General features: G+C 38.4%; 1 protein-coding gene across 1 annotated transcript in view; it reads left to right on the forward strand.

Moving 5' to 3' along the window:
• The window catches only part of NALCN (sodium leak channel, non-selective), a 305,890-nt gene that overhangs the window by 91,089 nt on the left and 199,717 nt on the right, over window positions 1–15,084 (forward strand). Inside the window, exons 7-9 of the mRNA XM_057707941.1 lie at window positions 4,404–4,546; window positions 4,677–4,781; window positions 12,116–12,202. Of these exons, the coding sequence (XP_057563924.1) occupies window positions 4,404–4,546; window positions 4,677–4,781; window positions 12,116–12,202 (335 nt within the window). The remainder of the gene's footprint in view (window positions 1–4,403; window positions 4,547–4,676; window positions 4,782–12,115; window positions 12,203–15,084) is intronic.

Raw genomic sequence — 15,084 nt, forward strand, 5'->3', positions numbered from 1 at the left:
CCGATGTATTCTTCAGGAAATCTTTGTAAGTCCAGGGGCGGGGGGGGGAATCTTTCTTCCTGTGTTGGTGCCCTGACCTTCTTCACATTTCATGTATCCGGATACCTCCAGCCTTAGTGACCAAAGTTGATCATGTTGAATCCAGATGTCCACATTAAGAATGTGCGTCTTTCTCGTTTTTTTTTAGCTTACATGGTATTTGTTTTTAACTGTCTCGTGACAAATAGATTTACTTTATAATCACCACTGTTGGGTAAAATTTATTATCACCTGAATTCCACCCATCAGGTTGGAGGGTGCAGAGCATGTGAAGAGGTAAATGGGGAGGTGGTGAGGGGAGGTTTGGTGGAAGAGGAGCCCCAAGTTTGTAGCTTGTTTAGATATCACCACAATTCCGTGACCCTGTCATTTGAAAGGCAGATGACTCAATGGTGTCCCGTAATGTATGACTAGAAAACACAGTGAGGAATACCCCCAGGACACAGTCAATTTCTCCCTTTTTTTTCATGGAGAAATAGTTCACAGAAGACAACCAAGCAGTAAATATAATCCTAAAGATAGTCGAAACAGATGGGAATATAATTTTGTTCGGAGCTATTAAAAATGTCCTCTACTATGTCTCAATATAGGCAGCTTGTAGAAATTTCCAAGGTGAGGGTTTGTCTTCTAAATGTAGACTTGTGGGTCTTTATCCAGTGAATTCAAAGCACCAAAGGAAGGGGTCAAGAAGAATGAATGAAATTAGGAGAATTGATAAGCTGAGTATCGCTGTTGTGATTTTGTTTCTTATACAACTTGAATTTGTGCTTTGAGAGTTTGGGGTCTAAGAAAGCCATGCTATTCCAGGAGCTTCCCAGAAATATTTTTGGGGCAGTCCACACTAGCTCCAGGGAGAGAATGCATTCTATTCCTAGGAGCTATTGTAGAATCATTATTCATTTAACAAAAGTGTGGTCTTTTCAGCTAGAAATTTTAGTTCCATAGTTCAGATGGACTAAAAATATTCTGCAGTGTAACTAGAAAAGGTATTTTGTATGTATCAATGTATTATTTTCTAGAAATGTCCTATTCTGGGTTGAACAATAGGGGAAAACTTTCCTATTTCTATGTAGCATGGGTTTTTAAGTTTATACGTGTATATGCGTTTTCAGTGAATTTTGAATATCACCCGTATATAAAGTCAATTATAAAATCGTTCCCTTTGTTTCTAAATTATCTCTGTGACATTTATATTAAGGAAGAATTGATTTTTTAAAAAAAAAAACAAATATATGAGAAAAGCTTTCCTATGTCTTAATACTATATGAGCATTGTTTTATCAACAGTTCTTGAGTAGAGTATCTCTCAATGTCAAGCCCAGCAGTGAAAGATACAGTTTTAACTTAGGGTGCGGACACCTAGCGAGAGGGACACACAAGGTAATAGAAGTCAGTGTGGTAAGTGGCGTGATGCAGGTGAGCTCCGGCTCTCTAGGAGGAGCAGCGTCTCGCGTGGTCTCAGGGCAGAGGAGGTGAGCTGGGCTGGAGGACCGCAGGGGATTGGCAGAGAGGACCAGAGAGCAGCACCAGGGCAGCCAGAGGGAACAGAATGTGCAAAATAAGTTTGAGCGGCAACAGCTTGCCCCTCAGGGTTGTCAGCTTCTCACAGAAAGTAAGATCATTAATTTTATTTTGTCAGTTTAAACATCGGAAAGTCTTTTGAAAAGTGATTTTCTCTTCCTACGTTTCTCAAAGTCAAGAGTAGGAAAGTGGTGGGGAAGGGTGTCATATTCCATTGCCTTTGCTCCTGCAACTCATTAACCTCCCCAAAGCCTTTGACCCAGCCTCATTCATGTACATGGGAAACATGTCTTTCAATAATAGGCATTTTCCTGGGGAGTTTTTTGGTTACATTTTCACAAGTGTCTCATCTCTTTGTATCAACAAACCCTGCTCTCTGAGCTGTACTAAAGGTTCCTGCTTTTCCTTCTTCTGTGTCAAACTAGGAAAAATGAAGCAAAAGCTTCAGGATTATTCAAATGAACTTACCATTTTTTACTTAATTTCAAATAGCATCTTCTCTGTAGATGTGATAAAGAAAGATCTGGGCATGTTAAAGGAAGGATAATTCTCAATATTCCTTTCACATTTAACCTTATACTGACAATCCCCCTATTTTACCTGTAAATGCTCAATTGGCAAAACAATTAAACTTTAATGGTAATTCGTAATGGATTTCTATAGCCACTTTTCTGTTTTAGTTCACATAACTAGAAAAAAATAAGGGATTTAAATTAAGACTTATGTTAAAATTGTCCTTCATATTCAGACCATAAAAGCAAGAACATTGTATATTTTTAGTATGTAGGAATCTTTAATGGAAACAGTCACTTCTGTTTCCTGTTGCCATTTTATATTTGGTGTGTGCTGTTCCTCTGTGATTCTTTCTCTTAAAAGTTATCTTCCTGTATGAGTTCCTCAATACACTATAAACTTAGGTATCATAGTCCCTCGGAAAATAATTATTGAAAACTTCATTTGAATCGCGGATAAGAGGAAATACGGTCTTTTTAAAGCCCCCAGTCTCAAGCAAGAGAATATATAAGTAAATGGTAAGGAAAAAAAAAAGAGTTTAAGACATGAAACCTGATGATGTGGGTTTAGTTTCTGGTTTTGTTTCTTTCCAACTCAGGCAAGTTCATTACCTAGTGACATTCACTTTCCTTTTCTGCAAAATGTGATTGATATTATCTGCACTTATACCCACCTACCCATCTACCTGCCTAATTAGACAGGGATTTCCTTAACATTTAAGTATGTGAAAGAACCTTGAAAATAAATATGTCCTACAAATGCTAGTTGTTATGGCAACGACTTACCAGTGTACCAAATATGATTCTTAAAATGAGAGGCAGTATATATATGAAGTTATATTTTACATAAACTACTTAGCACAGATTAGACATTCACCAAATAGGGATCTGCTTTCCCTCTTTCTCATAGCTTTTCTTTCGAGCCTTGTTATTTCTCATTTGTCCCCATTTGCTGCTACACTTTTCTGCTGTTCTGGGCGCTTAGGAACTCACTGCTGCTCTGATTCTTCCTCCCGTATGCACAGGCCCAGAAAGGCAGTCAGACGTCAGCCAACTTTAGTAACCCCCTTCTTAGTTTGGGCACTTTGATTGTATGCACATTCTAATTTTAAATTTCTGGGCGATTAGCACATATGTGGGTGGATATTGGTTTTATATCCTATAATAATTTAACTCATTTATAGCAGTGGGATTTGTTGAGGTGTAAATGTTTACCAGTTTTATGAATAAAAACCTGTATCATACTTGTCTTATAAACAACTGTAACTGAATACTCTGTTTTTTATTTGTATGGTTTTTCACAAAACACTATTGAGCAATTATTTGCAATGTTAATAATACCTAAAATTTATTTAAGTACTCATCAGATGTCAGCGGTTGACAGAAATGAAATCATTTAATCTTCACAATACTTTGCAGTGGGTCTTATTATTTTTCCACTTTACAAATGGGGAAACTTAAGCCACAGAAGAGATGTCGGGAGGCAGGATATCATCACAGTTAAATATGCAGGTCCTCGTTCCTGAGTGACTGCGTTAATTCTAGTTCCTCTAATTGTTATGTGTGCATGCTTAGACGAATTCCCTACACTTTATGTGCTTTAGTTTTCCCATCTGTAAAATAATGACACATACTCATAATGCCGTGAGGGTTAAACACTGGCTTTCCTCTGACGTTTTAGATTCTCTTAACCATACGTTCAAAAATATACCAACATATTGTCCTCTTTTCTTTCTTTCCATTATCAGTAGTGTTTCCAATGAGACAGTTCTCCCAGAAAATACAAAGTACTATTGAATGATTTACTCCCTTACGTTTTGGTATTCAGTAAACACCATAGAACCCAAAGACAGGCTCCATCACATGAAGTTTTGGAGCCTAAGTTACTTTAGTTCTCCCTATGAGAACGTGATTTCAAATAAAACCCAGTTCTCAGATTTATTTCATTTCAGTTAAAACTACAGCACGCGCTTTTCAGCGCCCTGAAAGTGTTAAGCCCCAAGTGGCAAACACATCCTTTTTTTTATACCTTTACTTGACTTGAATGTTAGTTTTCTTTTCCACGTTGCTGAACACACTTAACAGCGAAAGCTCTAACCTAAAATTATTTTATTGCTAGAAATATTAAAACTGCCCTGGCTTGAAGTCAGAAGCAACTCTATCGAAATCCTAAGAATAAGAACAATAAAACGTTGGATGTGATTTGAGTCCCTTCGGAAGAGCTTTTGTCATTGAAAAAATGAGCATGGATAAATATTGATTATCTTTGTGAAAAATGTTTTCTCATTTCAAAAGTCCACTCCAACTCAGCCGGCTCCCCTTCTCTTGACAGGTACCAGCATCTTCACCGTGTACGAGGCTGCATCACAGGAAGGCTGGGTGTTCCTCATGTACAGGGCCATCGACAGCTTTCCCCGCTGGCGTTCCTATTTCTACTTCATCACCCTCATTTTCTTCCTCGCCTGGCTCGTTAAGGTGCTCTAAAAATTCGTACTCATCCAGTCTCTGCTTTCTGACAGTTTCTGCGGGTCCTTTGTTTGTTTTTGGCAGCCTTCATTCGCTCATGCCTGGTCTTTGGTAAACGTGGTTTGTCGTTTTCTTTCAGAATGTGTTTATTGCTGTCATCATTGAAACATTTGCAGAAATCAGGGTACAGTTTCAACAGATGTGGGGATCGAGAAGCAGCACTACTTCGACAGCCACCACGCAGGTAGGATATCCGGAGATGATGATGTCACCCACTCGAACTGGATGTGTCCCTCCTCACCGCCTGTGAAAATTGATGGGACCTGAGAGAGCCCTGTTATCACGGGGTTCTGCAGTCAGACTCGCTGAGGGAGCTGCTTAAAAATAGAGGTGCAAAGGCCCAAATCCAGAGCGACCAGGTCAGACTTTCTGGATGATAGGGCAAGGGCACCTATATTCTTAACATCTCCATGGGTGGGTTTGATACAAAACCAGGCTTATCATCACATTTATTAAATACTTTCCATTTGATTCTGCCTTCACAAGTCCTCAAAGGACTTGCAGATAAAATATAGCAAGTGCGAAATTTCCCATTTTTATAAATATTCATATAATTGAAAACCAATATAATGGCCCTTATGTACAGGATTAGAATTTTTGAATGGAAAATTTATTTCATTCAGAATGAGGCCATCACAATATAATAAATTAGGAAGAAGACCCCTCAATCCCAAATGCATGCCTGTGAATTTTGAGGAATTACTACATATTCAGAAGATTCCCCCCATGTTCCCAAGAAATTGGAAGTGTCCACACCATATAAAAATAGCATTCCATTTATTACGTAAAAGGGCAATTCAGATAAAATATCTTTGTTTTTATTTTTGCTTTTGTTTTGTGTGATTATTTACTGGTTAGAAAGGAAGAACAGGTTTATATATCTTCTTCTGCTATGAATTTTTATAAAGAAGAAAGGAAATAAAAATTCCTAAATTGAGGATAAAATGGTTTATGCCTTGTAACTATTACTTTAATATTAAATTTTAAGAGAAATTTAAAATTGTAAATACTTATAAAGGTCTATTAGGACAGAGGTATCTGTGAAAGATCCAGGGTACAAATTTCACTTTGAAAAATCTTGAAATTGAACTTTTAATAATTATACTTATACAATTATTACTTCTAAAATAATATATTGTTTTTTTAAATAGTTGTATTTATGCCTATGTATTAGAATTATAAAGAAAAGAATTCAGGATAGTGGTTCACTGGGGTGGGTATGGGGAAGCAGAGGAATAAAATTAAGGAGAAATGCAAAGGTTACAAAATAATAAATAAAATAATTATATTTAATAACTAATAGCAAAAATGCTATTAAACATGCTAATATTTGGAAAAGCCTTGTGCGGCATTTTTATGATGTTGTGAAAGCTCAAATGATATAACCAATTCATTATAGATTAGTTTGTATTAATATTATTCAGTTTTGTCAAACAGCTATTCAAACTTCCATGAAGGATTTTAAGTGTCATCTGGGTTATGTCACAGGTGGCATGTAAGAAAATCTTCCGAGTCCACCACATCTAGTTCTTATTTCCTCTCTCATCTCTTTAGTGAACTATGGGAAATCGTAAAGTTCCGAGTCCATTCTGGCATGTCTTTTAAGTAGAACAACAGCCTCGTGAAGGTGCATTTTCCAGTGTAGACATTGAGAACAAAGTGGAACATAGAACTATGAACTGCACACAGAATTCACATTCGATATTCTTGAGAGATGACCTAAAATGTCTTTAAAACCATATAGTGCTTATTAAGTAACTCTTATTTGTAAAACCACAGCTGGAAAAGTGGTGTTTGGAAGCACCACCAAATCAGCCAGCCGTTATAATAGAAAGCAAAATGTGGAAAAACTGTGAACACAGTTGTACAAAATTGCTTTGATGCAAAATTGTCCTTAATCAGAAGGAATAAGGTGGTAATTCAGAGGTAATGCGTCTAGGTATTCAGCAGAGGTAATCACACAGAGAATTGTGAAAAACCTTCATTAAGAAAAATGCTGTGGCTGAGGACCCGGTTGCTAGGCAACTGAAGCTGCTGCAGCAGCCTCTCTGGTAAATCATCACTTGGGCTGCCTGGCAACAGGCTGCAGTCCCCGCCCAGCCCCTTGCCAGCCACTCAGCAAGTGGCCCAGGTGTTTTTGTGAGTGTGGAAGGGAGAGATATCACTTGCCATGATCCTCTTAAAATCAGACACAACTCTAAGCACAAGGACCTCTCATTATATGGCTTAAAACACTAAATCACAAGTTTCTAATTCTAATAAAACAGATGGGTTTTAAGGGAATAAAATAAAAATGGTTGTGTACTGTGAAGCACAGAGCTTTTCAGAAATGAAGTCAGTTCTTGCCTTCCTCTAGTATGTGGGATGTCTGCAGTTCTCTGTTTAAGTTATCTTTACAGGAGGGCAAAGAGGGTCCCAGGCATGGTGGACTTGTTGACATTTCTAAGTCCCTGGGCTTTCCAGGAGGGCTGTGTGTGTAGAAAGAAAATTATACACATTAACAGAGGTAAAGTAAGGGCTTTACGACATCTTAGGCAGTTGAATAGGAACTGGCTCTGATATCTCTATCAGTGATGAGAACTCTTTCTTTAAAATAACAAAGCAACCTGCCTCTGAGTCACAGCATAGAAACAAATTACAGAAAAATTAATGCCAGAGGTCTTGCAGAGACCGTAATAGAGCAGGTAGCAGGAAAACAACGTGGACATTTTCAGATTAGTAATCAGCAGTTTGCCTGAACTCCTGATGGGGAGGGGGACTCTTGTCCCTGCATAATCATTAGACGTGGGTCACTGTTGCCACACGCTCGGTTATATGTTGGGTTAACGTGCAAGAGATTCGTACATCCAGGATTTAATAGCCCCCTGTGTCAGCCCACCATAGGACTTCCCATGCTACAGGTTTGTAGGGGTATTGCCCCAGGGCTGGATGTTGGGATGGGCCGATGTGCTAGTGGCACGCATTCTGAGCATCCTGTATCTCTGGTCCAGACTTGCACTCCCATTCCTCAGACACTTCATCGTGTATATCTGTTGCCCGTTGTATAAGCTTCCGATCTAGGCTGATTCACGGTAGGGATAAGCTTACTTCCCTTCACCTGGAATAGAAGCAAAAGAACCGCTAAACTCTAGGCCCCGTAAGGCTGCTTTTTTTTTTTTTTTATATCAACATACAGTGACAGGAGACACCAGGCAGCCTCCGGAAATCAATATGCACCTGACTTTTATATATGAATCGTGGCCCAATATGGTCATATTGAGAGGATGGTTAAATAAGTGTTCTGATTGTCTAAATAGAGCAACAATTTCTGGGTCTGTCATTGTTTCTGAGTGAGCACACTTACTGGCCCGTGTGTTCTGAATTAATAAGATAGAAGACCCATAAGGGTGCAGTTGATAAAAGGACACTTGCGAGTTCTTCAGAATATGGGTTCCTACAATACCTGAACAACTTCTGTGTAAATGTGCAACACTGGGTTAAAAGGCAGAAAGACCTAGATGAAAAGACACATGATTGAAAATGAAAAGAATTTCTCCTCCATAAAAAGCCTACGTACAAAGTAATGCTCCAAGACAGTACTTTAGTAAAAATTTGTGTACTGGGTCCCAAGACCATTGGTTTCCACATGAATATACATCATTAAAATATGTGAGAAAAGCAACGTAGTGAAAGCAGTTTCTGGGAAGAGCTTTTGTAGAAGGTACAATAGCAGACTCCTTCTAATAAGAAACTTTAGTAATGGAATAATACATTCGTCATAGGAAGCCATAAATGAGAATTATGTTTTGTGAGGCTGAGTCACTGAATATATTATTTAATAACGAAATCGTCAAGTGCCCCCCCTTATTATTCTGTGTGATAATGATTGTTACCTACGTTTTGAGATGATTGATTTTAAAAGAACCCAAATAACACAGGAATTTCAAAATAAAATTTGGGTTTTTTTTCATTACCAAATGTGTATATGTGTCTTGGGTTTGGAATTTTAATTCAGTTGCCAGTGATCATCCCTGTTACCAAGGCTCCTTCTCTGTCCCCTCCCATTAAATAATCTGTTATTTTTGTTGATGATGACGGTGATATTTTGCCTAAAGAAGAACAGTCCCCAGAGCATTCTTAGCTGAATCAAGTGGCCCTTTATAAAACCCCAGCAGTTGCACACAGGCAAGCACGAGATGATTCTCAAGACTGAAATCTCTGTGGATTCCCAAGTGATTGTACTAAGAGGAGAGTGCTCATGCGGTTATTTGTAATATTCTAATTCATAACACTTTATTACAATAAATCACATATTGAGAGCTGCACTAAGCACTATGCTGTTGGCTTTACAAGCAATCTTATTTAATCTGCACAATAACATTGTGAAATCGGTACTATTATTGTCCCTGCTTTGCAGATTAAAAAAGGAAAAGATTGGAAAGTTAATTATTTTATCCAGTATTATATAACTGGTACGTGGTAGAACAGGGACTCAAAACCAGCTTCCTCAGCCAAAAGGTCTTTGGTCTTGCTCACTGAGTTCCTACCTCCTTTTACAATAATTTAGTCATTACAGGCACTGCTGTCAATGTGCTGTTTTTTTCTGGCTTCTCTTTTCTTTAAAAAAAGAAAAAAGAAAAAAAAAGCACAACCAAAATGGTTTTCTTGTTGACTGAAAGGTGGAGAAAGGGATATTTTCACAGATTATTACTGAGTGTAAATTGGAGCATCCTTTCTAGAAAACAGTTTGGGACTATGTATCAAAATCATTGGAAACATATAAACTATTTGACAAAGAGATTGCACTTCTAGGAATTTATCTTAAGAAAAATTTTGGACTGCTCAAAGATGTACCTTTGAGAATGTTTATGGAGGCATTTCGGTAAAAAAAAGAGAGACAGAAAGAAAGAGAGAGAAAAGTAACTCTAGCAATAAGTTATTGATTATAAATTATGAAATTAGAATAAATGCAAGCCGTTAAATCATGATTGAACTTTATTGATATGAAAATGTGCAAATAACATATTAATGCAGGAAAAGGGTCTCATGTTTGTATGCATGTGTGGGGGGCGCATAATATACCTGGAAGGTTAACTCTAAAATATTAGGGGTGGTTGTCTCTGGGGAATGGGCTTAAGATTTTTTTACAGCTTATACACCTTTGCTAAGTATTTAATAGTAAACCTGTATTAATAATATAATGAGAGGGGAACAGTTAATATCTTTAAAATGAAACAAATCATTGGACATTCAAAATGAAGCCACTTGTGTTAAGTTAGGTTCAGCTGCAAGGGACAAAAAGCCCCAAATAAGTGACTTATATAAGATAGAGTTCCTTTCTCTCTCACGTAAAGTTGGAGGATGTCATGCAAGCTTGTTATGGTGGTCTGTGTTGCTACAGATCCAGAATCCTTCCACCTTTTTGCTCCACCTTGCATAACTTCCATGGCCTCCTGGACTAAAGTGGCTGCTGTAGCTCTAACCCTTAACATCCATATTCCAGAGAGCAGGAAGGAAAAAAGTAGAAAGTTTCTGCTTTCATTTCATAGACCAGTATATAATTACATGGTCAAAATGAGCTTCAAAAAAGGAAAAGAATTAGTCCTTTTTTTTTTTTTTTTTTTTTTGGTGGCCGTAAAATTTGTCTTACTTTGGAAGAGAAGAAGAAAGATATGGAGGGACAACTGGCAGTCCCTGCCACACTCCCCTAAGGACGTCAGTCCCCTAGAATTCACGGCTCTGGATATCTCACCATGTACCTCATATAACTACTGTTACATTAACCAATCCAAATGTCATTGTATAACTCAGGGAACTAAAGAGAAATGGACCATGTTTGCATTTCCTTCACTTTATTTCATGCAAAGAACTGACCTTGAGAGAACACTTTTAGTAACAACTAAATTGATTCATTTGATTTTGGTCTACTGGAAAAAAATCATTTAACAGAGAAAATTAGTCTGCTCCTGATGAAAGCAGATATGAGCCCCAGGGATCCTTTGCTCCACCGCAAGAGATGCTTGTACAGAGGGTTCCTACGAGTGACTGGCGGGATTGCTTTTTTCTTTTCTCCTTGAAAGGAGACTCCCAGACATTTGACAGCTACTTTAAAAGGCTCTTATACACATTTGCGTCTCAACCAATGTACGTATTCTCAGAGTAAGCCTGTTTGTGATGGATGTGCTTGATTCTACCACTGAACATACCTTTTAAAATTTATTCTAAAGGGAATCAGAATCCTATAAATGGACGGCTGAGAAAAACCATTTGTAATTGGCATCTTGGATCAGAGAAACTTTGTGTAAATGTGCACCTCCATTTTGTCACTTGAAAAATACGTATATGGCCTGTGAATTCTGGCATTTGTCTCTCCCCACCTTATTTTATAGAGGGCAAGTTTTCATTCTGCAAATGATCTACTGCCTCTGTTACCAGAAGTCTGAAATTATTATTATAAATCCTAGGTAATGGAATCTTTGAATCATCTCATATTTCCATCAGCAATTACTCTTTTGAACACAGATAGGATCAGACTAACATGAAGACGTAAATATGGCAAAGAAACTATGTGTGTGAGATAGTGAGCTCAGGCATGAGTAAAACAGTAAGTGCTCGTAGTTAGTGTCTCTTCTTAGGAAAATAAAAATCCTTAATTTCACCCTATTCCACTGCGCCCCCTCACACACACCTAAGGAATTGAAACAGAAATATATATTAGTGGGAAAATATTTATAAGTGGGACATTCCTTCCAGCCTAGTGTATTATTGATAGATAACTAATTTTTAAGGTAGTAGAATGTGAGTAAGATAACCTACGCATCCAACAACTTGGATGTCTAATTCAATGACTGTCAGATTTTAGCATCTTGTACTATCCTGAATTTCATCATTTATATCTTTTAAGCCAAAAGAAACTACTTTTTCCCTTCATAAATAGGTACATAAAATTTCTGCTGAGCAGATTAATTGCGACCTACATAAACTAATTTCACAAAGTCCTTTAAATGATTTGTCATTCTCCTACCATTCAAACAACACTCCCCTCTTTCCCTATGCTACATGTGCATTTCTTATATTACTTATCCTGAGAATATTTCTCTGTTGGTTCAGTGAGAACAGCCCACTAAACAAAGATAAAAATTTACCACTTTTTGTAAAAACACACCATGCTTTGGAATTCCATTTTTATTTTCTCTGGAATTTAATATATAACAATCCACATAATGGGGGTAAAATACCTACTTTAAAGTCTTGTGGAGAAGTATATTTAGGCAATTATATGCAAAGCATATGTAAGGCAGAAAGGGCCTGATACACAGCAAGTGCTCAATGAATGCAAACTGTTATCCTTATTGTTATTCTTCACTTAAGTTTGCAGTGTTAAAATGGACATCAGTGGAATGACTCATGTTCTAAATGTAAAACCATAAGGAGACACATCTTTGATAATATAAAAGATGTATAAAGCTAGAGACAAAGTTTGAGTTCTCACTGTTCCTTTGTAAGTGTCTCTGACTCATCTCCCTCTTTGTCTTGAAGATGTTTCACGAAGATGCTGCTGGCGGGTGGCAGCTGGTAGCCGTGGACGTCAACAAGCCCCAGGGACGCGCTCCCGCCTGCCTCCAGGTGCGGTAGGATGCCATTTCTAAAACTCGCCCTGCAAAGTTCTTTGATTTTATTTTACACGAGGAAGTCCACAGCTCTCCAAGCTCTAGATCCACCCAAATTTGTGAGCAGTATTTCACTCCATCCTGTATTCCCAGGACCTAGCATCTTTTTAGATACACACTAGGGATCTGGTACATTTCTGGGAAGTTACCGTGCACAGGTAAAAGCAGGCCAGTGGTAATGAATTCATGAAGAATTTTGTTGTAGCATTAAATCTTATAAAGATACTCTTCTACAAAGGTCCGAATTGTTTGGGGCGGGCAGTCAAGATCATGAATCGCTTACTTGAGTACCTCACCGTGTACCTGGGAAGGATGTGTCTTGAATACGTAGTCTGTTGTTCTGCGTCTGCAAGCTCTCTGAGCAACGTGGTATCATAAAGGTGCTTCCTTGACAAAATGCAACTGCAGCAAACATGAGACAATGGGATTGCAGGGGGACCCAAAGTCCTGGCATGTGAGTGGAGGATGGGCCGTCAGGTCTCTGGCCTGTGAACCTTCTGGACTTAGCTTCTGCTCTGAGCTCCCCATAAAGCCTAATAAACTTCTTTTCTCCAGTGGACCACACTGGCCTCTTCTCTTGCATGCTCCCCAATAGCAGAAACTCATTCAAAACAATGTCACCTTAATAAGAGCAGCACACCTGCCATCCCATGGCTTTTTAAGTGAAAATTCAAGCCACCCCATGTTGAGAGTAGAGAAATGATTCTTCTTCCTGGAGAATGTTCCTTTCTTCACCCTCTTTTTGTTTTCAGTTGCAAATCCTCTTCCCATAAGGGGGCTGCTTTTTGTAGTTTTTCTTATCCCCGCCCCTATAATTTGGGGACATGTTTATTATCATCTGCTTCAGGATGAGAACACATCTTCGGTCTTTCTTTTGGATCTTTCTCCAGGTGGGGACTCATGCATTTCAAGGATTGGTACCTAAGAAGCAAAATACTGTCCTCTGAACCACTACTGTAGGCTACATTTACATGGCCGTTTAATCATATAGGTTTTTGTTTCTATCCATTAAAAGGATAGAACAGAAAAAGAAGACTTTACAGTGAATACTGATAATATGAAGTACTATTCTGTGCTTCTCTTTCTGTCATCAGAAGGTATCAATGCAGCTAATAATTCAACTTCTATAACAACCTTTACTGCTGCTGTGACTATAATAGAAATAACAGTAACAAGCATTGTAGTAGCAGCTTCTTGCCTGAAAAGTACTTTTACTTACATTATCATTAATCCACCGACTGATATTTACTGACACAAAGATTGTCCTGAACGTGACAAGCACAGCCCCTCCCCTCGTGGAGCTTACAGGGTACTTCAGGGGTTGAGGGAAAAAACCAGCCTTGAACTAGCAATCACAGAAGTGATGGGCATTTGGAAGAAGTAATTTGAGATGCTATGGTCGTAGGTAATTTGGAGTCCTCTCTCCTTGTCTGAGAGTCAGGAGAGGTCTTCATGAGGTAGTGATATTTAAACTGAGACCAAGAGAATGAGGCAGGGAGTGAGTAAGGGTGAGGCTCAGTACAGTGGAAAGATTGGAAAGATGAGACCCAGAGGGCCGCCTGAGTCTCCTGACCTCAACCAAAAGGGAGCAGCCGGGACTTGTACCTGTCTTGTGGTTCCTAGTCCCATGCTCGATCCAGCAGAAAAAAGCATGCGCAGGAAACATTAATTTGTAATAGAAATAAATGATCAGGCCTGCTAGGAGTGCCAAATCAAAGTCTTCCAGTGCCCCAAAGGCATTGCTTAAAAATCTAGTAAATGCTTCTGAATAGATGCCTCAGGTTTGCAGTCTGGAGTTAGGAAGCAAGCCTCTATATCAGAAAGATTTGAGGTGGCAATAGATAGATGGCAAGGAGGGTGTGATGGAGGGGACAGCATGGAGCAGGGACATAGAGAAATAAAGGTTGGCAGAGGGGGTGAGTGTTAGGCTAGCCGTGTGTGGATGTGGCATCCGGGAGATGTGAGTATGTGCGGTGGGTGTGGCAGCATGCTTGGTAAGTTGTACGAATGATGATACGTGTGGTTTGAGATGATAGGAGAAGGAAGGCAGGCAATTCAGGATAAGGCTCCATTCAGCTCAGCATCCCATCTTTGGTCCTGATGCTTTCCAGTAGGAGCTGATTTGAAAGAGCATGGATGAAAAGTGGGATGGCCAAAGGATCACCTATCTGTATTGAGCATGACATGAGCTGTGACTAAAGAAAGAGAGTACATTTCCACGTCTGGGTGAAAAATGAATTAATTATTAAATTATTAAAGAGAAAGAAAATAAGTAAAGAAGTACTGAAGATACAATGGTCGTGAAATACTCACTTGGCTTTTACTAATGATTAATGCCGTCTAAAACTAGCTACCAGGAAAATTTTCATCTGAACCATACACTCACTCACTGCCTTGGGTTATAATATCTCACTCAAAGACAAACCGTAGCATATGTTACTCCTTTTTATTTTTATTCTTTTTGTTTTCTTTTTATTGAAGTATAGTTGATTTACAATGTTTTGTTAGTTTCTGGTGTACAGCAAGTTGATTCTGTTTCACATACACACACACACACACACACGCACACACACACAAATATATATATACATATATATTCTTCTTCAGAGTCTTTTCCATTATAGGTTATTACAAGATGTTGAATATAGTTCCCAGTGCTATAGCATAGGTCCTCGTTTATCTCTTTAATATGTAGTAGTGTGTATCTGTTAATCCCAAGTTCCTAACTTATCCCTTCCCTGATCCTCCCTTTGGTAACCGTAAGTTTGTTTTCTGTGTCTGTTAGTCTTTTCTCTTAAATCAGTAAGTTCATTTGTATCATTTTTTTTAAATTCCACA

Source organism: Hippopotamus amphibius, chromosome 14 (assembly GCF_030028045.1).
Source record: "Hippopotamus amphibius kiboko isolate mHipAmp2 chromosome 14, mHipAmp2.hap2, whole genome shotgun sequence".
NCBI lineage: Eukaryota > Metazoa > Chordata > Mammalia > Artiodactyla > Hippopotamidae > Hippopotamus > Hippopotamus amphibius.